Here is a 26657-nt window from a genome sequence, read left to right as displayed (position 1 = left end):
GCAACATTTCATTTGGAATTGTCATCTTTCATCTCATCAACTAGCAGGAGTTTTGAGGCATAAACATCCTCCATCGCTAAATGTATTGCCGTCAAGTCTGCAGAGAACATGCAGAGAATCCACATCTCATGACATGTCATACTTTCCCGTAGCATTTTATGACAAATTGAGAGTTAACCCTTCCATGCACCCTGTTACCTTGATAAGCTGTCCATTGTACTAACCGCTGTCCCCGAAAAGGTTAATAATACGTCTGCCATTATTTCAGGTGATTTGCGGCTGAAACAAGCAAACAAACAAAAGAAAATATGTACAGTACATATGAGAAATAGGCAGTCAAAGAGTGCGTAAAAGCTGTAGTTCAGATGTGGACAGATTAAAAAAAATGTTTCACTGCTAACTTCGGATATAAAAGGATGCACAAATGTAACCTGATTTCTGTTCAAAATATCCTTGGTTTGGACCAATCACAGAATGGCAGACAGTAATAAATACTGTTGCGTCAATTAGATTAAATAAGGCAGCGTGTCTGAGCATCATTATGCTAATCAGGAGTGTGATTTAAATTACCGTAAAATAAAATTCCGTGAATAACACGCCTCCCCGAAATCACTTTTTTTAAAAAAGCTGTTTTTCTCCCCCCCCCCCTCTATAATAAGTTCCCTCGATTTGCCGGTATCCTTTATCATCAGAGTGGATAACAAAAAATGAATAAAGATGAACAAAAATACCACTAAAGTGTAAATGTTTTCCGAAAAAGCATTGAAAGCTCTTTCACAAAGCTGGTTTTTAATTTCTTTTCTTTGAAATCTCTTCAACTCTGTTTACAACTGCTCTGAAATTTACTTCTAATTACAGTATGTGAAGCAGATTGAGTTACGCCAGTGAGTCAATTGTTCATTTATTGATGTTTTTTTTTTTTAAACAACACATGTAAAAGTGCAATGTGAAAATGTTTCGTTCATTAAGACCCCTTTATAATCCTCACCCGCCTTCGATTTGGGCTTTTTTTTTCTTTTTTGGTAAAAAAAAAAAAGGGGGGGTGGGGTGTTATTTAAACATTTCACAGTAGGCAGTCAGTGAATTGAAAATGGAAACATCCCGCACCAATTCCACACCAGGCAGATACTGTAGCATGTGTTGCGGACGCTCTATTTTCTATCCGACATCACATAACGAAAAACGCTTAAGGCCCAGACAAGGTTTGCTCCAAACCTGACAGGGAAAAAGACATTAAGAGGTAGCGAGCACTGGGAACGAAAACTCCTTGAACCTCTGGCTGGTGGATTAATTGGTTTACTCAATGTTATTCCACCAGGGACTTCTTAAAACAATTTGAGACGTTTGAACGTCTTGAGAACGTGTTGGCGACCTGAAGGGCAAAGCAATATAGTTGATAGCTAGAAATACATTTTGTAATCAAGACCACAGAAGGACGGAGCGGGGATAATGAGCGGCACGCGCTCGACGTCGTTTGCTCTGAACAATTCCGAACGACATTTTTTGTCTTGTTGTCTTTGTCAGTCCTTGTCTGTCGCTGTCCTCATTGTAATAACAACCGCGCGATCACTGTCCCCGTCGTCGCTGGGCAGCTGGTTAGAGATTTATCAAATGGTGTGGACTGCACTCTCTCATTTGCTAGATCTATGGCCTTAATGTGCCCACTCACGCACGCAAGCACACACACACACACACACACACACACACACTGCAGCTCTGGCATCCAGCTGGTCTATTTATCACCAGTGACGCTCTCCATGGTGGGGCTTTGCTAATGCTAGCCTTGCCTTTTCTGCACCTGCCATTAAATGGAAAGCCCCCCTCCCCGCCAGTTAGTGCTGTGCTTTGATTAATTGCTAGTTCAGATGATGGCGAACGGCGCCCATGCATAATATCGGCTGCACCTCCACCTGCAGCGTCATTGTTTGGCGACATCCTGTCCGCGGCGTTTGTGTGTAAACCCCCCCATTATTTGGCGTCACTTAGACTTTTAAGCTAATCAGCAGTGTGTGTAGTACATGCGTGTAGGCTTGTAGCTGTGTATTGTCCACTCCATGTGTTTTATAAGGACATTTATTCTCCTTGTCTAATCCAGTAATGGAGCCATTTATCTCCATTTCCCACTTGTTTTTTTTTTAATCTATAGGGGACCGAGATTCAACACGAAATATGCGCTCGGCTTTTGAATTTGTCATTTGGTCAACCGCCACGCGTGGCTCTGTCGCCAAGCAGCAACATGCAACAGAATAAGTAGAGATCTATTTCGAAGCCTCAGATTATCTTTTGCAAGGTGATGCATAACACTTAGTGTGGAGTACAACGAAAGGTCGTACGGCAGCGTTTTATTCATTTGGTGCGCCGTGCCTATGAGTAATTGTGTTGTTTCTCTTTCTCTCGTTGTAGGAATCTTCATATTCATTTGCACTGAAATGCCTTATCAGCCTTTCCACTGTTATACTGCTTGGTCTTATAATAATGTACCATGCACGGGAAATCCAGGTGAGTCTGAATTATTATGACGGTTAAAAACACCGTATTTCCTTGTGATGATATACGTACGATGATAATATGGCGATATTGTTTGAAGTTGTGCTAACTGGAATTTCCCAAACAGATACGCAGCAACGGGAGAATGATTTACAAGCGGGGTGTCCAAATACGGACCTCGGGGGCCGCTATCCTGCATGTTTTAGATGTTTCCCTCAGCTCGTCAACAACTTCTGTCGATGCCTGAGAAGAATCCTTATCATTTGAATCACGCGTCTTTGAGGAGGGAAACATCTAAAACATGCGGGAAAGCAAACCTCGAGGACTGGATTTGGACCGACCTGGTTTAGGATGTGATTTTTGACATGGGTCCCTAGTTTGAGTCCTGCGACTGGCACGGTGATATCATGTCCTTTGCATTCAGTCATAAACAAATGGCAAATTTATATTTGTGTCGCTAATCGCTAAAAATGGAGCAAACGGCATCAGATGGACAAAGCATATACAGAGGGTGAAATGCTTCACTAAATGCGCTGCCAAGAAGATTGTGTCTCAGTTCTCTGGTGTTGAGGTAAAAGGCAAAGATTTGGTGGAAGGAATTGCCGGCCTCTATGCAAATGAGCTTAATTGTTAAACAACGTTTAATTCATTTACACAAGTGCTAAGGACCCACAGGCGGTGAGTAAAGCAGTTGACGTCTTTTGGAAAGCTGGCGTAAAAGCTTACGCTCCTTTGGTGAACTCCGCCGAATGAAAAAAACGCTTATCTCTATAAATTCCAAAATATCGAGGCAGTGTCGTTTTGATATTTTCTGAGATTTATGAGGGCCAGAGTAGAGACTTGCATGTAAATATTGGTGGCCATTGTTAACTCATTCAGTACCAGCCAATTCTAGACCAAGTTTGAAAAGACGTTTAAAAACGTCTTTGGGAGTGAATGAGTTAATAACTTCTCCTCAGCCAGGCAGCGTTCTTGGCGCAAAGCCTCAAGCGGGTCTTGTGCTCTGATTGTTCTCAGCTGTTTATGGTCGACAACGGTGCAGATGACTGGAGGATAGCCATGACCTACGAGCGGATCTTCTTCATCGTGCTGGAGCTGCTGGTGTGTGCCATCCATCCCATCCCCGGCCAGTACGTCTTCACCTGGAAGGCCCGGCTGGCTTTTACGTACACGCCATCCGTGGCGGATGCCGACGTGGACATCATCCTCTCCATCCCCATGTTCCTGAGACTCTACCTGATTGGCAGGGTCATGCTACTTCACAGCAAGCTGTTCACCGACGCGTCGTCTCGCAGTATCGGCGCCCTCAACAAGATCAACTTCAACACACGCTTTGTCATGAAAACGCTCATGACCATCTGCCCGGGAACTGTTCTGCTGGTGTTCAGTATATCGTCCTGGATCATTGCTGCATGGACCGTGCGCGTCTGCGAAAGGTAAACACATGCTTATGATGATCGGATCATGCCGGGGGTCAAGTTGAAACACGTTGTGGATGACCAAACACCTTCCTTCCTTCACTAGCCCTGCAGTGCCTTGCACCTTTCAGCGTTACCTCGTTTTTTTCCCCCGTCACTAATTTGCACTTGGATCCACGGAAAGTGCGGGGTTGTTCCGTTTAGCATGTGGATAGGAAGGCGCAGGCACAAGCAGTTCGCTCACAACACTGCCTGTTTTAAAACATCGACACACAACGCACACACACGTGATTCGTGAGCTGAGCAATCGCCACACAAGTCCCCACGCCTTGTGTTTCTCGCTATGTAGCTTGTCCATAATTCATGAGTGTCTAATTGTTTGTTTGCTGACTGATTTGTTTTGGTAATGCAGAGCAGCCCCCCCCCCCCCCCCCCCCTTGGATCCCCGAACACGTTTTCTGCCCCAAACTGCACAACTGTCTCAAAGGGGGGAAGCTACGTTCCTGAAACGAAAAAGCCAGGGAGGAAGGAAAAGCTTTTCTTTCCTTCCTCGTTTGGCATTTACGTCGGGGAAAATGAGCCAGCTAATGCCAGCTTTGATGTTTTGAAGTCATCTTTGCAGAGTTGCAGGGAAGTCGGTAGGGTAGGAGGGGTTGAGAGCTCCATCGCAGCAGGTCTTGTCAGAACTGTGCGATGCTGCGCCGCACCGAAAAAGTTCAGGGTCACTTAAGACCAAGGCTTGCTATCACTTTCTTCAGCCATGCCCCAGTTATTGATGCTTGGTGAACTCCCGCAAGACCACCTTGCCTGCTTCGGCCTCCCCCCGCGGCCCTTCCCCTGCCTTTTCTTTTAACTATCACACTGCGTTCACACCGCTCACTAACCACCTCCCCGCGCACGGCGAAACCGAGATCCTCAAAACCTGTGAATGCTTGATAGTGGGTTTAAAATCTCAATTGGGAACCTCGCAATGGAAAGATCGCAATATGTTTGAGCTCATCTGAGAGCGAGGAGGTTACTGACACCGCAGTTCAGCTCAAGTTTGAGATGGGGTATTGTCAAAGAAATACCTCAGTCCAACGTGCGGTCGAATAAAACAAAGGGCCGGTTTCCACAAGAGCCCATTTATAATCAGGAAATCGGTCCAAATGGTGTTCTTTGGCTATTTGTTTACATGACAACGGTGTTAAGGAGTCTGAAAACGCAACCGATTGAAAACTGGTCTCAAAGTGCAGTCGAGGTGCCAAAATTAAATTGAGTAACCATTGAGAGCAGTGGTTCTTAACTTGGGTTCAGGGGTTCGACGCAGGGTAAGACGCACCCGATTCAACATGTCAATTAGTTATGACACGCCCGCTTGGCCATCACTGGCTGCAGATGATCACATTACATTGCTTGCCCAATCAGTGCTGTGGGAAATTTAGTTCGCTTTGTAGTCAACGTGTGACTGTCGTGATAGTACGTCATTCAATTAAAAAAAAAAAAAAAGGATATTTAGCCCTTGAAATTTTATTTACTTTTTTCTGCTTTTAATAATTGCAGGTTATTTTATATCTTACATTTGTAAAAAAAATATACTGTATATATATATTTTTATTCATAAATGAAGGGTTCGGTGAATGTGCATATGAACTGGTTGGGTTCGGTGCCTCTAAGAAGGTTAAGAACCACTGATTTAGAGCCATTATTCACCTTGAAATGGTCGAAAACATTTTGATTTCAGCCGATAAACAGTCATTGTTTTTGGATTGCTGTTTTTCTTCATGAAAAATCATCTTTCAATTTGGAAAACAAAGACGAACCAGGAACTGTATCAGTTTCGAAAAGGTTGGAGAGTACAAGATCAAACCAAAAAGTGAGCTATTTTGGGAAATTTTTCGGGTGACCCAGCTTGGTAGAGGAGAGTGTTAAATGCTTTCAATACAATATTCCATTTACAAGGATGCCAGCAATCACACTTTAACAAATTCACGGTAACGTTAACATATGACTCACACTGTCTTGAAATGAACATTAGAAACCAACTATGCGGGCAAGCGCATCTTCATGGTGAAATAAATGCTATAAACGTGCTAGCGAGCTATAACTAGCATGGCTACCATCAGCTCATTTCCCGCTCTGACATTTCTTCACAAAGCAGAGAAGAGCAGAGAAGTGGTTCCTCGTTTTTCAAGAAGTACTTTTACTGTTCTACTACGTTTTGTTTTCATTTAGAAACATTGAATTCGTTTTGTTTAACCGTTTACTAATGTACCTACGGAGCGCACATACAATGGGAAAAAAAGTTGCTATTCCTCCAAAAATGTCTAAATAATAAAATCAGAGTTGTAATTGCAATATGGTCAGAATCTGATAGCTTTCATACACTACAATACACCATAACGGTATTGCAGTTTTCTCTGGGAGGACAAGCAGTTGGTGTGTTTGGGTCTTTACAAAAACGTTATTGCCAACTACTGGCCTGGCATGCACATTACAACATTTGTGCCAGTCGGTGTGATTGGGCAACATGAAAACCTTTTCTGATGAAAAGCTAATTTCGTTTTTACTAGGCCGTTGTCATGTAAACGTTGTGGGCCCGGTCAGGACGAGATTTCAATACATGATGACTAAAGAAGGCCAGATTCTCAAACAAAAGCAGTGACTGGTTTGCTCCCACACACAAAAACACTCAAACACCTCCCATGAAGCAGTGCATGTCATATGGTTTCAGTATTGGGATAACATGAGTGTCCAGATGCTGGTGTGTTTCGATGAATGGGTGCTAGCATGCACAAGAATGTGTGAGTGGGTGTGTGTGTGTGTGTGTGTGTTTGTATAATGTTTTGTTGTACTTTCTATTCCCCACTATGCTGCTCCATAGGGATACCATGTGAGTCCTCGCTCTCTAGCTGTGGAAAAAAAACCCCAAACATTTTTGCACCGAGCTGGCGCCACTGCTACCCCGAGCGGGATTTTGGGTGGGCAGGGTTTTAGTGGTGACAAGGGGCAAGCCCCTTCTAAAAATAATAATTTAATGGTCCTTTTCAAATGCCGCCTGCAGAGAAGGATTAGGGAGGACCTCTGGAGTTGGCATGAAGGTGACAGCATCCTTCAAGCGAATGCCTCTTAGGTTTTAGCGGCTAGGAGCATAGCAGAGCAGCACTTGGAAGCAAGCGTCTCTTCGCTCACTATTTTGTCTTGTGTGAGGCCGGTCCGGAAGGAGGAGGAGAAGGAGGAGAAGATTTGTCCTTCAAGTCATCCTCCCAATTTGGCCCGAGAGCCTTTTGTCGCTTCAGTATTTCCCCCCTCTCTTTCTTGATGCAATTGTTATAGATCCATATTGCACAAAAGTCGTTTTAGCACCAACTCCAAGATTTGCTTGAGGAGCAAAAACCTTTCTGTTCTTCCATTACCATCTCATTATGTGTCTCCCTTCACAATTTAATTCGACAGCACTAGAATGGTTTGTACAGACTTTTGTCTGTTGCCTCTTAGTATGTTTTTTTTTTTTTTGGTGCTAGAAAGCAAGTAGTCTGTTGCCAGGCGGTCTGAGCATCCGAGAAGAGGACAGATGTCAAGCCATTTAATGCAATTCCATGTAACTACCGGTCAGGGGTGCGTGCTTACGATGCAGCGCAGCGATGATGAATGGAAAATATAGCACAGTCGAATAAAAGGAAGTGAATTTGCTTCCAAACAGACATTGATCAAGGGGGATTTGAGGGCTGACTGCAGTGTCTCCAGTTTTTGTTCCAATTCACATCCATAATTTACATCTCCCTCAGCCCACCACTACCACCTCTCGTAAACATCAAAACAGCATGCGGGTTTTCATGTTTACTTCTTCAACCCATCATTTCAAGTAAGAAACAAAAAAGAAAGAAAAAAAACACATCAAGGGGGGATAAGAGGCGCTTGTTTCCCAAAGTGCTGTTTGAGTATCTTCTTGTCAACTGCGCCCTTTGCACTTTGACCGCGCTCCTGAGCCCATCAGAGGGCGATACGATGTGCGATTGGACAAGCATGGAGTCTGTCTGGAAAATGCCTAGATGAGGGGAATGAAAGACACCAAAGCGGAGAGATTCTGAGGGATGGAGCACTGAAAGGGAGCGTGGAGATGGAAGGAATGTGAATGTTGCAGTCGATGGATTTGACTCTGGGCCCGTTTTTGCCTTGTGTCTTGATGCGGCCCATCTGCAGAGCTAACCTACCTCGACTAAGCTCCTTAACTAAGCTCTTTGGATCGTCCCTCACTACCCTGCAGCTCCTTCCCTCGCTCTCCTACTCCCGATTGATCCCCTGCAGATCTCTTAACCGTACCCATCTAACGTGGCATGCTTTGCCTCATCTCTCCACCACGACCGAGTCCCCCGTCCCCTTTGCCTTTCCCGTATCCATCCCGAGCCAAAGCAGGCCTAATCCACCCCAAACTCAGTTACACACTCTCATGCATGCCTTGCTTGCCTCCCTGGTCTCTCCTTTTTTTTTAACCCCTCTGAAATCTGTTATCTAATTCTCTTCGTCTCCTGCTCAACACTAACGCTGTTAACCGAAGCAAAGTGCTCTATTTCCAGGTGATATGAGACCCGTAGGCTACCTGAAAGACAAGCTTGCGGGAAGTTTAGCAAACTGTCTCTCCCCGTTTAGATGATCAGGCTTGAGTTTCAAGTCGGCAACGGCTGCATGCAGATTGCGGTAGAGCTCGGTGAGAAAAACTCAAACAGTCCAGGAGCCGTGCCACACTGTATGAATGTCAGACCGAAGATACAGCAAGCCGTAAAACAAAAGAATATCAATTAAAAATCTCCAACGTTTACTCCTTTGATTGAGTTCGAATCCGCTGAGAAATGGCAATGCAATTGCACGTTTTGAAACAAGTCCAAATAATAAGAAAGTGCTTTTTTTTTTTGCCAACCATGACTTGCTTGTGAATGCTTGACTCAGCATTCAGACAATAACGAGAGCTAACAATGGAGAAATTAAACTTGCAAAAAAATAAAAACAAATAAAATAGTAAATAATAAATAATAGATTGTATTTGTTTTGCAACACCTTGTCAGTGTGAACCGTTTCTGTATCTCCTTGCATGTCTGAGACGACCGATGCAGCTAATGTGAATGATCTCAACCTTGTGGGCAAGCAGTCACTGATATGGTCTGGTGTCCTTTTCTGAAAGTGACACATTACCAGTGTCACTTTGCACACGTGCAGCTCAAACCCAAACAGCCAACCCCCACTTAGTCCACAGCTGCTACATCACACGTTAGCACTTCATTTATACTTAATGTGTCCCAGTGCCAAGGAACCTGGCCACTGATAACGGGCTGCAAATGGGTGTTAATTTCCACACAACATATCGAGAGACATATACTTTTATGATGTGTGTGTGTTTTTGTAACCTGATAACATGATAAGCTATCCACTGTAGTAACCCCTGTCCCTGAAAGAGTTAAAATACCCATGTCAATATCCAGGATTATGTCGTTATTCCACATTTCTGAATGACGCACAAACCCTACTCTAAATATTTAATATATTTGCAATTGGGGGCGGCATGGCTCAGTGGTAGAGCGGCCCTTTCCCCAACCCATAGGTTGGTGGTTTCATCCCCGGCCATTGCAAACAATGTCAAAGACGTTGAACCCCCAGTTGCTCCTGAAGCTGCGTATGTGAATGAGTGTAAAGTGCTTTGAGTACCCGAGGTAGAAAAGCGCACTAGAAGAGTTGACAAGAACTTACGAAAGTTACTCTGGAACCAATTGACTTGCTTATTTCTATCTAGTTGAGGGTAACATCTTGTATCCTTCGGTAGAATATGTGCGAGTTTAAAAGGCCACAGCGGCGGCACATTTTTAAATGTCCATTTAAAGCAAGAAGGTGACTCTCGCTTGAACCCGCGCATATTATATTTCCGCTTTGAGAGCAACGTTTATATCCCAAAGGCCAAATAAGACGGTCGTTGAAAGTATGTTTAAAAGATATATCAAGTATAATTATGGAGTGGAACCAAACGCGCTGGCCAATTTGAACTGAACAATACATTTATTAGAAATGTCATCATTACAAATGGAGATCCACTATATTAGAAATGTTCAATAAACGTGAAATGTTAAGTAGGATAATGTATACATGATAATAACGGCTTTTTTTTAAACAATCTTCTGCATGGCTACAATCTTTGACAGGCCCCAGTGACTATGCACCCTCACTGCGTTGATCCTTGTTTGGTATTGAGAAGCACCTTTAATCGAAATCTAATGTCAGGATTGTGTGCACAGTGACTAAAAAGTGGGTTAGTTTAGCTTTTGAGGAGTTTGGGGGCCCGCTCATATGAAACAGACAGAAAAGTATTCCAAATGTAATCATTTTGAATGGGTGCGCAAGCTACTGCTACGCAGCTGGGAGAATCGTTGCAGGCGACCTTCATTCTTACCATTTAAAACCAAACCCATCTGCGAAAACTGTTCTTTTACAAGAGAAAAAGAAATGTGCTAAAATGTTAATTCCACTTTGCATCATGGTGGGCAGACACGGGAAATAAGACACAGTAAATATGCGGTGTATATCGTTATATTAAAACAAATAATAATTAAAGGCAGCAATGGGAGTGGGATAAAGACTGGTTACAATTCTTGTTCTTTGCCAATTTCAAACTGAAGGAGAAAATATATACTGAATAGAATATCAAAAAACATTTTTTTAGGGGGGTGGTCAATTCACATTTTGAGGCAGTTTTATTAATTTTGTTTTTAAGTAGAATAGACAAATCCTTGCTTTATGCCATCTATTGAAAATAAATGTGCCTTTTGGGAATAGGACTTTTGATAGTGTTTCTGCATACAATGTGAAAGATTTCCCACAAGCTCAACAGAATGTTACACACCAAGGAATAATCGGATCCTCTCAACACAAACAAAGCGTCAGTCAATGAACTACGACTATAATCGCAACAGGAATTGATGGCAACAGTTGCTTTGGGTTCGATTGCGATTTGAATGTCATTACTCTCAGCTTCACATAAGACTTACCTCAGTACACTGACGCCTGCCGGTCATTTACATCATACACAAAGGATGAATGGAGCTGCATTCGTCCCCCTAGGAGTGAAAAGTAAGATTGAATGAGAATTGAATGGAATAATGATCATTTAAAATGAAAGGGTTTTGATTTCACAACATTTGGGAAAAGCTTCTGTCAGCATAACAGAGTTTTTCTTTTTTTTTTTTTTTTGGAGTGTTGATTGAACAACAAGGCGGCCCGGTGGGCCAGTGGTTAGCACGTCAACCTCACAGTGCAGAGGCTATGGGTTCAATCCCGGCTACGGCCTCCCTGTGTAAAGTTTGCATATTCTCCGCGAGCCTGCGTGGGTTTTCTCCGGGTACTCCGGTTTTCTCCCACATTCCAAAAAACATGCATGGCAGGCTGATTGAACACTCGAAATTGTCCCTAGGTCTGTGTGTGAGCGCGGATGGTTGTTTGTCTCTATGCGTGCCCTGCGATTGGCTGGAAAACGGTTCAGGGTGTCCCCAGCGTACTGCCCGAAGACGGCTGGGATAGGCTCCAGCACACCCTGCGACCCTTGTGAGGATAAAGCGGATCGGAAAATGGATGGATGGATTGAGCTGTGGCCAGTCTCAATTTGGGAGTGGATCTACATTCTGTGAATATTCACCGAAAATATATACCGGTACCTGTATAAGCGGAGCAGTTGTTGCGCTGGTGTTGACGATTCAACTTCAGTGGCCACGTGTTTTGTATGTGTGAAAGTTTGCAAGATTAATACGAGTTGGTCTTAGTTCTGATGGAGTGATGTTGTGATTTTAGTACATCAGATGTCTGTGTGTTTTTTTTTTAGGTCATGCACTGTGCATTTGCATGACTAGTAATACTGACAGCAATGCTTCTGTGTACCGGGCTTGTATTTCAAAGCATGTCCGCGTCCCCCTCAAAGCTGCACGCTCGCTTTCCAAAAAACAAATTAAACACAAAGTGACCTGTGGAATCCTTTATTTTTTTTTTTTTAAACAGACACTTGGTTGTTGTGAAGTTTTGCCATCTTTCCTTTCAGGCAAGATCGGCCCCACGGATACGGATGGGCACACGATGACACACAAGCAATCAGCAGAACTGTTCAGAGAAACACAGTAATAGAGTGCTTGATATCGGATAACCCCACAGATATAACTTGGCGCTGAAATATTAAAATGAAGGGCGTATGATTTTTTTTCTGTCCTAAATATTATTACAGTATGGAGAAGCTCTCAAAAAAAATTCAGGCAGATACTGGAAAGACAGTAAAGCAATTTTTTTCCCTGGTTAGGATGTTGAATGATATATTTCTGAAGAGAGCATTTGAATTATGCTTGATTAATTCCTGACTTGTGCAGGAAGCGCAGCAATAAAATGGGGTATCAGGAGGTGAAACCAGTTTGAAATTCCTCATGTATCCTTTAAAATGGCCCAACGGCGAGAGTTCACCGAAGAGTCGACGTGGGCGTTGAGACGAATGGGGACAGAAACAAATTTGGTGAGCAGCGTGCTCAACTTCGGATGAACGAATGCACGAGGAGTGCCGATACATATCCCAATTTCTTAAACTTAATCAAGAACGGCATCAATCCATCACGCAAACAAAGTCTGTACTTTCATTGTAATTATTCCATTGATCGATCGCGATAGATGACGCATAATCAGTCACTCCAGTGCTGTCTGAATCATTTTCCTCGAAATGAAATGTAGATGTGTGTAAGACATACGGCAACAGTCTGCATCAAAAAACAATGTGTCGACATACCGGTAGTAGCCAGTGTCACTTGGCTGGTGCTTAATTCTAACAATCCTGGAGCGACACATTCCCCTTGGTTTTTCAAATGAGGGTCGACATAAAATTAAGGCCCCTTGACGGCTAAAAGAGCCACAAATATATGACAGATGTCTACGGGTTACGGTAAAGCCACACTCATTTTTGAAAAAGAAATTGCATTGTATTTACGGCCATCACTGTAGACTTGGAATTAGTGGGATGTGTGGTCATTGATCTGTCAAAATGACCAATATTAGGATTTGAGAATACATTTTGGAGCATTTGAGTCGCTGCCAATGATTTTGAGAAAGTATTGGAACAGTGGCCACGTGTCAGTTATTACACTGCGGTATTTTGCAGTTTGGGGTCTGCAGCTTGATGGCAGCAGTGGTCCTTCAGTTATATCAATGAGGAAAAACTATGCAAGCAGTTGTCATCGGATAGTCGTCGATTTTGCGTTATTAAGCAGCAACACAAACAACAAAACATGCCGAGAAGGTGCAGATGTTATTTGTGTGTGTGTGTGTGTGAGAAATGACCCAACACTTCGGACATTCTCCATCTTTTACACACATTTTCCTCCTGGCCCAGTCCACATTGTGACTTCTGTGTTGCCACAACACGCAGCAGTGATATTTGCATCCTGGAAATTAGGTTTCATCACTTTGATCTTTGTCTGCTCATATTTACTACGATTAGCGAAGACGACATTGCTGATGTCAGTCAGTTGCTCAGTTGTACGTCACCCTTTTTGTTCCCCAATGTGTTTTTGTTGATGTGAATGCAGTGTGCGGGCAAATTTTTTAATTGCCACAGACAGTTGCTGCGGAATGTGAAAGAAGATGCGCATGAATGTGACTGAAGTCAACCGCTTGGAAAAAAAAAGAAGGATGCTTGGAATCCAAGTCTCAAGTACTGCTCTAGCGGCTCCGTTTTGGAAATAGGCGATTCAAAATTGCCACGTCGAAGGGGTGTAAAGGATTCAATGAATCAGCACAATAAAAGTTTAAAAGTCTCCCGTCATTTTGAATCAACAAAAAATAATTTCATTATAACATAAAAACCGTTTGGAACAATGTCTATGTAAAATTTGAAGAATACTGAAGACTACTTTTGCAAATTGGATGTCTGCTGCTGGTTTTTGTGAATGTATGTACAGAGCGTCTGGGTCCCTCATACGCTACATCTTGAACGCGTTTATTTCAGCCTTAAGTCTCACACACAGACACACACACACACACACGCACGGACACCCAGACGCAGAGGAAATTAGTACTTTTTATGAAACGGGGACAAATGATATGAGAAATGATACATTTGTGGCAGGCATAGATGACTAGTTTGACTGAATGAGGGGCAGTTAAGTGATTTATTTTTCCCCCCAAATATTTTGGTGTCTGACTATTGACTATTGGAATGGATGCATAATGTGTTATGATACCGGTAGCCCTTACCCACATTTGAAACAGACGTCAAATGACGAAACTGTGAGATGAGGGCGTGCATCATCGTGCTTCCAAAGTGTGAAGATTTTATGAAATGGGGGGTGAAACTATCGCAACGCTTGTCCTTGAATAGGTCTAAAGTGGTGCCAGCTCTTCTCCGTGCTATTCCAAACGTTAACACAGTATATTGAGAGCCTTAAAATACTTGTGATCCGCCTCTGTCTCTGTTCCCAAATGACTGTCTTTTTCTTATTTCTCTGTGTAGATGCTGCTCCGTTTAGAAGTTGGAAATTCTAAAAGAAAGATGCCATCTCATTTTACTTTCTGTTAGCCCTCGTCTTAGTGTAATGTAATGCAGTGGAACCTTTCAGGTCGAACACAATCCGTTCCAGTATGTTGGTGGGACTTTGATTTTACGGGCTTTGGAAACCATTTTCTCGATTGGAAGGTCAAACCGACATATTCAATAAATAAAGAAAGAAAGGCAATGTTTTGTAATATTCTGTCTTTAAAAAAATTCACTCTTCAAAATAAGATGGAAAAAAATCTAGAAATAACATGACCGAACTAAAGTGAAAGAACAAAACAGCCAAATCTCAACTTTAATCCTTTCATCCCCCCCGCAAACTGATAACATGATAAACTGTCCACTGTAGTCACCGCTGTCCCTGAAAGAGTTAATGACACTATAAACTCTGAAGAAGGGCTACAAGAGTTAATTCAAATATTTGAAATAGTTTGATTACCATCATAGGTCAAAGCAGAATATCCGCTTCATAGCTCGGAAGGGATAAATTTTCCAGACATTCTAATGTTGCTGTTGTCGCACGAGCCACTCAGTGTAAAAATTAAGCTGCCGTGAAAGTGCTAAACCAGGACTAAAGTATCCTTCAAATTCATAAATCTTTGGGGATCATTGCACACTTAATAAGGAAGATAAATTACAATGTGTACAATGTCAGCACACCTACAATCTCCAACACAAGGTATCTTGTTAGCTCATCTAATATAGCCTACCATCGCTGTGTTGGCTCTCAAGTTGTCTCGGATAGACAAAGCTTCCGGTGCCGTTTCAATGATTTTATTGAATAAAGAGTAAAAAAAAACCCTAACAAACAAACAAAAGTTATAACATGCATCCAAAAGCTGTAGATGGCCACAATTAACACCAAGTCACTTGACACACAGACTGGCTAACAGTTAGCCAGGTAACAACTCTACGCTTTAAAAAAAATAAACTTTTTTTAGGAATTATTCTTCTCACAACAGCCTCGGTTTAAGGTAAGCGAAAAAAAGTCACAAAAAGCTCAAACAAGCAACACCAGTACATTCAGGTGAATCCCGACAAATGCTGACTTGATGCCATCCATGACAGCGTTTGCAATCAAGTGGCATATTTTTTGCGTAAATGATTACGTTGTGACCTTTTATCCGACTTTAGAGGTTCCACTGTCGATGGTGTTCGCTGCTGAATTTGAGGAAGTCCGCCATTGACTCCTTCTCAGTTCGCCTTGATGGCGAGATGAATGAAATGAACAGAATAGTGATCCAGTTAAGCCCGCTGGCAAATATCAAAGGGCAGCTGGTGATGTATAGCGCATCCAATACTGTGCCACGAGTTACGAACGATCCATGTGAGAAGACGTACTGTAACTACGCGCTTCCATGTGGTGATATTGCAGTGTATGTCAGAGGTGCTCTTTCGAAATGCTTTCCCCCACCTGCTCTCAATATACTGTATCTGAAGCATGCGGGATCCGAGCATCTTTTTTTTTTTAAACACTCCTGCATGGTATTGTGCAGACTGCTTCTCTGCATGTAATCAGTGAAGCTTGAATTCCATGGACTGCACTTTTTATTTTTGGTCATTCCGAGGAGAACAAAATTGCTCAACTTTCCCTTTTGGAGCATGAAAAGGAAACAGAACGAGAACTGGTGAAGAAATAGGTTGACTTGTCACCTGGTAGCAATGTGCTGCCTGGGAGGAGCAGACAGAGCGCTCATTTCTGCATTTCCACGCTCAAGAGTTTCATATAGGTTGGTCCCGACATATTCCAGTTTGCACTTCTGTTCTGCGCTAATTAAGTGCGCGCGGGGGTTTGGGGTGGGGGGGTAATTATTTGGGCAATTTGGAGTGAACGTGCTGGGTCACTGCTGGAGTTTGAATTTGTAATTCATCACAGGCCCGAGACTGAATTCCCTTTAGAACGTCTTCAGGCAAATCCCCAGAAATTAGATTGACATACATTGTCTTGTCAGGAGGATGTTAGCTAACCGTTGTCCTAAAGTGTTTAATGAATATTTGATTTTCCACGCCAAATTAAATCATATCTGATCTCCTCCTAGACAGCCCATTGGGAATAATCAGTTGAATGGGGGTGGGTGGATAAGGCGGATTTGTCTGCGTAAAAAAAAAAGGTATGGGAACGTCATCATCAATGCGGCTCTGCGCGGCGTGTCTTTTTCCTCAAATGTCTTTGCATCTTCACAGTGGGCCTTTGGACTGTCAATTCAAGCATGGCTGTCATCTATTTTCAGCAGGCAACATCATTAGGAGCGATCATTTCCATTTTCAGACCTTGCTGGGGGGCAGTCTAAACCCCAATGGTGGTCGCGTTACAAGAAAATGTGACGCTAGCAGCTGTTGAATTGAATGCAGACGCACATATATTTGGGCATAAACTGCCATTACAGTATGTCCGGTTGTCATGTTCAAATCCCGTTTGACCTGCGGTGTTCCTCATCTCACAGAAATATTCTGTCTCTCTCCTTGGCATCTCATTGATTCTTATACATTTCTGCAGCAATGATTGGTCAACTGGCCCGTTTCTGAATGCTCCTTAGTTTCATTCATCAACGGTCACTGAACCCGAAATATGTTTGGTGCTTTTCTTTTCGCCCATTTCATCTCGTCATATGATTGAGTACATATCAGGTTAAGTTTTAAGTGGGGATGCACCGATACCACCCAGTAGAAGTACTTTCATTTGAGTACTCAGAGATACAGAGTATGGCAATCATTGAAATGGTGTATTTTGTATTGTATTGCAATTCTGATGTCAATCTATATATATATTGCGCGTCGTCCCGCACGCGGTCTGTCCTTCCGTCTGTCCCTTTTCAAAACGTACCTACTTCACCGCGCCGCTGCGCGCCGCCACTGCGCCGCTCAGGCAGTGGCTCACTACGATCGCGCGGGCATCTTAGCGAAAAAATGTTGTCTACCCACAAGCATTGCAATAAAATTGTTAGTTATTTAGTAGAGCTAAACATCTCTTTATTTTCGCGATAAGCAATGAAGATGAACAAAAAGTTGAACCAAGCAACAACACTTTTGTGGGCCAAAGGCCCACCTTACCAGCCTTCCGCAGGAACTAGCTGATGAGCCGCCCGGAGGGCGGCGAACCAGCTAGTGTTTTATATTAATCAAAATATTCTTCAAAAACACTAACTTTCTCTGAACCGGACATATGTTGTATTCATAAAAAGTACATGACAAATGGTTAATAATAATAATAACGCGCCGTTAGCATCTGCTAGGCAACTGAGCATAGCATCGATTATACTTGTATGTAGTATACAACAGTCATGGACATGCAATCAGCAAACGCTTATATTTTTTCTTAATGATCGTAGAAGATCACAAAGCTGGCTGCGCTTGCCATCTGGCCACATCCGCGATGGCTTTTCTGGTGGGACACAATTGTGCCGCAGTTCACCGCTCAACAGTTTGTGCAAAACTTCCTTGTGTCCAAGGAGTCATTCCTCGACATCTGCGATCGTTATGATAACCCCGCCCACCGTCCCCCTGCCCAGGGCCGTGAGAGCTACCAACAAATAAAAGCTGATCTGAGCACATTACGAAGGCACAAAAACCACAAACAGAAGATGAGCATCTAATTAGCAAGTTCTCTGAATGATCATAGAAAGGCAACTCGTGCGGATCGGGCGACGGGGTTTGCGCAACTCGTGCTTGCCGAGTGGCGGTCGGAGTTCATCTTCCACATCTGCATTTTGTACTCCCGTAAACATGTTGTGTCCTTAGTGTAACTCCTGACACATACCGCTGACATACCTCGTAAACGAAAGGTCTGTCAGGCTGCTGACGTGGTATCGGTGTGTAGAGTATTGGAGGATGTTCATGACCACCTGATCCTGGTATCGGTATCAGTGCATCCCTACTTTCCAAACATGGTTCTCCATCAACCTGACTTGCTTTGACAGTCATCTCGGTTACCTTTTCCTGCATCTCCAAGTTTGTGTACAGCTTCACAAAATACCATGACACCTCCGATCCTTCGCCACCGAGCACCTCCTCGCACCAGCTCCACACTTTCAGTGAGCATGTTCCCCTTCGCCAAACTGTCTTTACTCACTGCACGTCTCCCACCTCTGCTCGTCTTTCTTACTTCAGGTATCATGACAAACAGGAAGTGACCAGTAACTTTCTGGGAGCCATGTGGCTCATCTCAATTACCTTCCTCTCCATTGGCTACGGGGACATGGTACCGCACACGTACTGTGGGAAAGGCGTGTGTCTGCTTACAGGGATTATGGTAGGTTCCCTTTTTTTTTTCAAAAGCCGCGTATGCATTCATTATTTTCTCATTCCTCAAGAGTCACAATTTTATATGAATACAAGGTGACAAAAAGTAGAGAAATTACAGGCAAAAAGTCACAGTGTCAAAAAATAGCATTGAAGAAAATATTACAACTTTTTTTTAAAGTTTTGAGGTGTAGAAATACTGTCAGAAAATTAAAGTTGCGTGTCTTAAAGAAATGCAATTAAACTACAAGTCATCGTTATGAAAAAATGATGTGGTCTTTGTTATTAGAAGAACATTTTACGAGTAATGTTATTTTAACAGGGTATTGACAGTAGTGCAAAACAAATTGAACTACAACAGTCTAAAAGCAGAAATGTCTTTTTCTGAAAGCCCGCCATACGTTATTTGTAACAATAAATATTGGCAAAGAATACTGTTGTTGGAACACATTTGAGCAATCCGTTGAAACTTTTATGTGACAAATCAACTCTTTCATTTTTTTCTGAAACTTCTACTCAATCATTGTCGTGATCTTAATGCAGGTATATGTTTGTGCTTTTAATATTAGCGCATCATTTCTGTAAAGTGCCAATTCTTTCTCCCTCAATTTTGTGACTTTTTTTTTTTGCATAGTACTGTCGAACATAATATTCAAATCTACCCAATGTTGCATTTCTATTTATTTATTTATTTATTTATTTTATAGTCTTGCTAATCTACTTCAAAATTTGATTTACTTCCTTATTGTTGACTATGTTGTTAGATCCCACATATATAAAATAAAGTCACCCCCACCTCCATTGCAAAAGAACCCATAGTATTTGATCTTCTGTTTTATTTTCTGCGATTGTCTGGATCACACGCCGTTATTTACCGTGTCAAAATGTTTGGCTATTATTGCTTATTTGCGTTGTAAGTTTAGAAAAAAAAATTCCTCCAGCACATTCCCCACCACATGTTGTGATCCTGAGTATGTCTTTGTGCGAACAGGGAGCTGGCTGCACTGCACTTGTGGTCGCAGTGGTGGCCAGGAAACTGGAGCTGACCAAGGCAGAGAAGCATGTTCACAACTTCATGATGGACACGCAACTCTGTAAACGAGTGAGTGACCAACTAACGGCCATTATAGAAACAGTAAATGTAAAAATGTAAGTGCTTCGGAAAGCTGTGATGGACTGTGACATTGGTTCTTCCTGTTTATTCAAATTCCAAAAGATGTTTTCACATAGGAAATTCCATCGACATTGGGCAACACGTTACTCTTTAATTAAAAAAAATAAAAATAATTTCCACTGAGATTCAACATAATCTATTCACGGAAAATCTTGCCATTGTAATTGCTAATTTATTAAGGTACAGTAAAGGATGCACCGATATGGGTATTGGTGCTCATATTGTACATCTGTAATTGCACTTGGACTCATCAAGATGCTCGTTATGACAACGCCCACGTCACGTCATCAGCCCGATACCATATATACTTTCTGGTTAGGAGCCGTCTGGTTATTTCGGACATGTAGTATAGCACAGTATAGTACAGCAGAGTACAGTATAATAGTCTAGTATAGTCTAAATACAGTTGAACCAAATGAGGAAAAGCCCTGTCGATGAACATCGTTAGCAGTTCTCCATTTGGCTTTGCATCACAGAATGCACCTGTACATATCCCCCTGCCGCCCCCCCCCCCCCACCCTGCCCCCACTCCGTACACTCACATTTTATTTATTAACCACGAGTGAGCATCATAGTTAGTTTCTTTGTCTCACAGGTAAAGAACACAGCTGCCAATGTACTCAGGGAAACATGGCTCATCTACAAACACACCAAGTTGGTCAAGAAGATTGATCACGCCAAGGTGCGGAAACACCAACGCAAGTTTCTCCAAGCCATTCACCAGTAAGTCCCACGTTCATATCACGAAATAATGTTGGGGACCAGAACCCAGCAATTGAGAATCACAGTGTACCACTACAGCCCCCCCCCCCAAAAAAAAATCATGCATGTGGAAATCAATTTAATGCACAATGTAAGATGTTTTTAGTTATGGAAACCATATAAGATATATTATAAATAGTTCGATGTCCAATATTTAATTCTTGTGTTATTTAGGAGCAAACACACACACTACAACGTAGTGTAACTGCCACAACCCCTCCTCCCCCCCGACCCCCTTCCTCTGTTCCCTCTTCCCGCCACCCCCCCTTTGACCTTGTGGTTACAGTGAGAATTGTGAAGGTATCAGTCGTTTGGTGAATGTCGTGGGGTTTAAACTGTACTGTGTTCTGTCTTTGTTTTGCTCTATCACCGCAGAGCTCAGAAGTAAGTTGAGTCTTCAATGTATCCTCCTTCTGTCTCCTCAACATCCTCCTCTCTCCTCCATGTCTGCCTTTGACATGCATGAACAGAGTGTGTGTTGCCAAAATAAGATGGGGAAACCAAACCAAAAATAAAACGCCGGAATTGTTTTTGGTTTCATTTGAAGTTGGTGTTTCATTGACTTCACTCTCGCTTTTGCCATGCTCTCTTGAATGGAGTGAACCAAAAAGGAGTGTCCACGTTATTGCCACCGGTATTAAGAGCGGAGGCTTGCCTGGGGGGGCGTATGTGTGAAAGAAACAACTGGAAAAAAAAGAGGACCCCCCTTAAAAAAAAAAAACACCTTGCGAGAATGAGCTTGAGCTTTGTTGGCTAGCGGTTCATTTTCATCTCCAACGTCCTGCACTATGTTTGGCCATGATTAATATAGCTGCTGTGGAGGCTATATTAACCTGCATCAACAGAACTCATTGTGCACGCCCACTTATTTATGTGAACACGTTCACACGCGCACGCAAGAGCACACATATCATTCGAATGAGGTCAAAATGGTTGCTGTTGTTTTAAGGCTAATATTTTGTTATTTTCAAAGTCATTCATTATATGGTGATTTGCACACACACACACACGCACGAACACACAGTTGCCAGGATTAACTTTAGTTGTCAGGTTATTTTTTTTTCTGTACTCCAAATCCCAAATCTACCCCCCACCACAAATATAAATGGATAATAAAAATAAATCGGCGGCCCGGTAGTCCAGTGGTTAGCACGTCGGCTTCACAGTGCAGAGGTATCAGGTTCGATTCCAGCTCCGGCCTCCCTGTGTGGAGTTTGCATGTGCTCCCCGGGCCTGCGTGGGTTTTCTCCGGGTGCTCCGATTTCCTCCCACATTCCAAAAATATGCATGGCAGGCTGATTGAACACTCTAAATTGTCCCTAGGTGTGAGTGTGAGCGCGGATGGTTGTTCGTCTCTGTGTGCCCTGTGATTGGCTGGCAACCGATTCAGGGTGTCCCACGCCTACTGCCCGAAGACGGCTGGGATAGGCTCCAGCACCACCCGCGACCCTAGTCAGGATCAAGCGGTTCGGAAGATGAATGAATGAATGAATGAATGAATGAATGAATGAATGAATGAAATATAAATGGTCAAAATCTTCATTTGACCACACTTTAAAGCACAGGTGTCAAACTCAAGGCCCGGGGCCAGATCTGGCCCGCTACATCATTTTATGTGGCCCGCAAAAGCAGCTCAAACATGTCAACTTCCATGAGCCTTTCTAAAATGTCTACCAAAATTTTAGATTCTCATATATAATAAAGAGATATATTCTCAGCATTTTCTTGTTCCCAAAGCCCTCATGATAGTAACTTAGACAATAGTTAAATCAACAGTTATTCTTGACTTCTTTCAATAGTTTCAGTCATAACGGCCCTCCAAGTGAAATGCGAACTAAAATGTGGCCCACGCCAAAAATGAGTTTGACACCCCTGCTTTAAAGGGTCAAATGTTGTCCCGGGAATCACCAAACTATATATATATATTTTTTTTAAACTGTGAGCTGCACTTACTAATTACTGCAAAAGGCTACCAGTTTAACACACAGTTCTGAATTATCACATTGGCTAACATTTGCTCTAGGTACATATTAGTATTAATAATAATCAATAGGGTGGCACAGTATAGAGGTATTTTCAAAATGACTGTCAAAAATGAAACCACATATTTTAGGTCGTGGTAGCAGTTTGGCAGATAGCGAACTTGTATATAGGCTAGTATACTACAGTATAAGGAGGCATGAAACTCAATAATATACAAAGAGCACCTGAGCTCAGCCCGTTGGTACTGTGATGTCATTTTTCAGTGAACAGCAAGTGGCAAAATGGCAGCCCCTCATATTTCACAAATGCAATCATAATCACTATATATGTTTTTTATACTAGTGGGGATGCAGAGAATATATTGAAAAGAGAATTTTCGACATGACTTCTTTAAGCTGAATGGACTTAACAAAGGCGAAGCCATCGGCTTGTTTTAAATACACAATGTGTACTTCTCTATGTTTTATGTTTACTTTGACAGAAATCTTGAACTGGGAATGATAAGCAGCGTCAGGCTCTTTTATGAATAAATGTTCATTGCCACACTGCTGCTTGTTGTGAGGTTAGTTGAGTTCACTGCCACCTTGCAGCGCTCGCACCACAAATATCTGTTCACAAGTGAGGGGGGGGAAAAAAAACCTCTGAATGCCGGCTTATATTTCCAAAAATTCAAAAGTCGGGTCCCTCGTATCTCAAGACACCGCTGTATGCTTGTCCTCACAGCGTAAGAGCAGAAACCCAATCAAGCACTCAGGAGTCTCCCGTGAAGCGATTTGCACATGAATAAAAGCCACTGAATGCCATCTTGTCTAATATTTTGCTGAACAGAAAGAAAAATCCTCCCTCCACACATGCAGGTGACGGCTAAATGGCACCGGTGCCAACAATGACACATTCAAGTCAGCCATAACAGTGTGGTCGGGTACTTCAGCAAAGACAACACCTTGGCGCCTGTACAGGATGTGAAGCAAAGTAACGGCATTTGACATCTCATTTCAGGCCCCATCTGTGGCATCTACATAAAACACATCATGTACAAAGACGCACACATTTCATTGTGTACACACCACTCACAATCACTGCACGTTCGCAGAAAAACAATGGTTTGATTTCTTTTCTTTTTTGTTTGATTCCTGGCACTGGATTGGGTGTAGCAGTGATACTGGGCATGCCATCGTTTTCTTTAATGTCTTACTTTTGGGTGATAATCAATGAGAATGTTTTGATTTCAAAACAGATTCAAAGGGTGCTCTAAGAATGGAAGCATATTGCATTCTCGCTGACGAATACGTCCGACGATAATTACGCAGAGGAGAGCTTTCACGATTGACCGACTGTACATTTGGGTTGAGCGTTAATACCTTAGCATGTCACGCGTAAAACGTCGCGTTGATTTGTGTGTCCATATTAAGCTGAAATTGGATTTTCATTTCGCAATTGCATTATTTTCTCATTTGCCACTGCGCAAAGTAAGTCGCACTTTATTGAATTCGTGACGTTAGCCGCCGCGGCAGCCGCGTGAGTTATCTAATGCTGAGTTGGCAAGCTTAGCTAACGCTTCCTGCAGCTATTATGGAAAATGGAACAACAATGCTAGCTAGTAATGTACTGAACCTTACTGTGTGTCCCTCTCTCTCTTTTCACTGACATACTGTAAGCAAAAGCTCCATCATCTTGCTTGAACGACAAAAAAAAAATGCAGTAAACACGAGACACAAATGGAATATGCTTCTGTCATTTTGCATGCATTGGTTTGCTAGTGAATTGACAAAGACCAGGAAATGCTTGAAATTTCTATACATATATATGTATTTAGAATATATATATGTATGATTATTAAGTTGAAAGCCTGTAAAGTATGATGCATGCGCAGTGACATTTTAAATTTTGAGTCCATGTCATGAGTAAGAGAACGCCCCTTGATAACAAAATGTGTTGTTCCTCCTCCTCTTTTCTATTGGCCCTTCCATGACCCCAAACTACCTGCGCCCTTTCACTCTTTTTGGAATCTTCCCATCTCTTTTTGTCACCCCCTTTCTTCACCCCCCGCCCCCCCCCCCCCCCCCCCGCCCCCCCGCACTCCCAACTCCACCTCCCTATTTGTCTCCACCCAGACTGCGCAGTGTCAAGATGGAGCAGAGGAAACTAAACGATCAGGCCAACACCTTGGTGGACCTGGCAAAGGCAAGTTTCATTTACTTTTAGGTTTATTTTATGTATTTTTGTTTATACCCAATACCAGAGATGGGCATTTTAGCCTATTTTGCCAGTCTGTCATCTGCCAAAACACACATGCACATACCCCCCCCCACCCCCCAAAAAATGTTTTATTCTATACCTCCAGGGAAGACTATTCTTAAATTGTCAGTCTTTGCACGTTGTCAGAAATTATCTTCCAACATCCATCCATTCATTTTCTAATCCGCTTATGCTCACACGGCTCGTGGGGCGTGCTTGAGCCTATCCCAGCTGTCCTCAGGCAGTAGGTGTGGGACACCCTGAACTGGTTGCCAGCTAATCGCAGAGCACACATAGACGAACAACCATCTGCACCGACACTCACACCTAAGGACAATTTAGAGTGTTCCATGAACCTGCTATGCTTCGGTTTGGAATATGGGAGGAAACCGGAGTACCTGGAGAAAATCCACACAGGCACGGGGAGAACATGCAAACTCTACACAGGAGGGCCGGAGCTGGAATCAAACCCTGCACCTTTGCACCGTGAGGCCGTTGCGCTAACCACTAGCCCACCGGGCCGTCCATCTTTCAACATGCATCCCATTTTTTGAAACAAATCTCTGAATTCAGTTGAAAGGGTCTTTTAATTCGCAAATCTGTTCATGATATGATTCTCGTAAACACTGACCTCCGACTGATCACAACCAATCAGTGGTGCTATAGATTGCTCAACAATTGCTTTGAGTGTCAATAAGTCAAATCAGATATTAGGTAGGCATTAGATAGGGTTGAAGCACTTGGATCGAGCCTATCCAACAATGGCGACGGTATCCAAACTGACAGAGTACGATCCGAGCTGCAAGGCAAGGATCATGTCCTCTGCGTTCAAGAGCACAGAGAAGGCGTCTTAATGCCGGAAGGAGTACAGAAGGGTTATTGCGGGACGGGGGAGAGGGGTGGGGGTTGGGTCACAGCATGACTCGGCAGCCTCTGTCCTGGCGCAGACGTGAGGCGAGGCAGCAGAGCAGAGTGGAGACGCGCTTCAAAGGGAGGTGCCATTCTGCAGTCTCATTTCATGCGGCTGGCATTTCCACTCCAGTGTGTGTTTTAAAAGGTCACGGGGCCACCTCCTTTAATGTGTGTTTACTTGCCCCTCCTCTGCTCCTCCATCGTATTCCATCTGTGGGCACTGTGCCGTAAATTCTGAGTCTCCTCTTGAAGCTCTCATAGAATAATGCTGCAATGCAAACTGGTCCATCCATCCATTCATTTTCCGAACCGCTTAATCCTCACTAGGGTCGCGGGGGTGCTGGAGCCTATCCCAGCCGTGCAGTAGGCGGGGGACACCCTGAACCGGTTGCCATCCAATCGCAGGGCACACAGAGACAAACAACCATGCGCGCTCACACTCACACCGAGGGACAATTTAGTGTGTTCAATCAGCCTGCCATGCATGTTTTTGGAATGTGGGAGGAAACCGAAGTACCCGGAGAAAACCCACGCAGGCCCGGGGAGAACATGCAAACTCCGCACAGGGAGGACTTTGATGGAATTGAACCCGGTACCTCCGCATTGTGAAGTCGACGTGCTAACCACTGGACTACCGGGCCACCAACTGAGACATAATTTACAGGTTCTCCAAAATAATTTGCGCTAAATTACTCGGGCATATCTATTTTTTTAAGTGCACTGACACGTCCAAAAACTTCTTGTTTTTTTTTTTTTGTTTTGTTTTTTTGATAACCCCTGCTGTGATGGTCAAACGTCTACCCTTGTTTCTGGTTTTCAAATGGACGTGTATCCTATCACCAGATGTAAAAGCGCTGACATTGGCAGATCCCGCATTGACTGTGAAAAGCTTCTCATTACATGAATA

At 43.1% G+C, this 26657-nt stretch overlaps 1 protein-coding gene and 1 long non-coding RNA gene across 4 annotated transcripts in view; one reads left to right on the top strand and one right to left on the bottom strand.

Moving 5' to 3' along the window:
* LOC127616431 (uncharacterized) overlaps positions 1 to 26657 on the bottom strand; it is a 109978-nt gene that overhangs the window by 56422 nt on the left and 26899 nt on the right. The window lies entirely within an intron of this gene.
* LOC127616405 (small conductance calcium-activated potassium channel protein 2-like) overlaps positions 1 to 26657 on the top strand; it is a 51784-nt gene that overhangs the window by 21982 nt on the left and 3145 nt on the right. Inside the window, exons 3-9 of one of the 3 annotated variants that reach the window (XM_052087971.1) lie at positions 2404 to 2499; positions 3505 to 3923; positions 18550 to 18691; positions 19673 to 19783; positions 20451 to 20578; positions 20993 to 21001; positions 24715 to 25736. In XM_052087971.1, the coding sequence (XP_051943931.1) occupies positions 2404 to 2499; positions 3505 to 3923; positions 18550 to 18691; positions 19673 to 19783; positions 20451 to 20578; positions 20993 to 21001; positions 24715 to 24805 (996 nt within the window). In that variant the 3' untranslated portion in view covers positions 24806 to 25736. Of the gene's footprint in view, positions 1 to 2403; positions 2500 to 3504; positions 3924 to 18549; positions 18692 to 19672; positions 19784 to 20450; positions 20579 to 20903; positions 21806 to 24714; positions 25737 to 26657 lie in introns of those variants that run through there. The other 2 variants (XM_052087972.1, XM_052087970.1) reach the window with 2 other exon arrangements.

This window comes from Hippocampus zosterae, chromosome 15 (genome assembly GCF_025434085.1).
Source record: "Hippocampus zosterae strain Florida chromosome 15, ASM2543408v3, whole genome shotgun sequence".
Taxonomy (NCBI): domain Eukaryota; kingdom Metazoa; phylum Chordata; class Actinopteri; order Syngnathiformes; family Syngnathidae; genus Hippocampus; species Hippocampus zosterae.
Note: the sequence above shows the minus strand (reverse complement) of the source record. Positions and strands in the feature narration are given on the sequence as shown.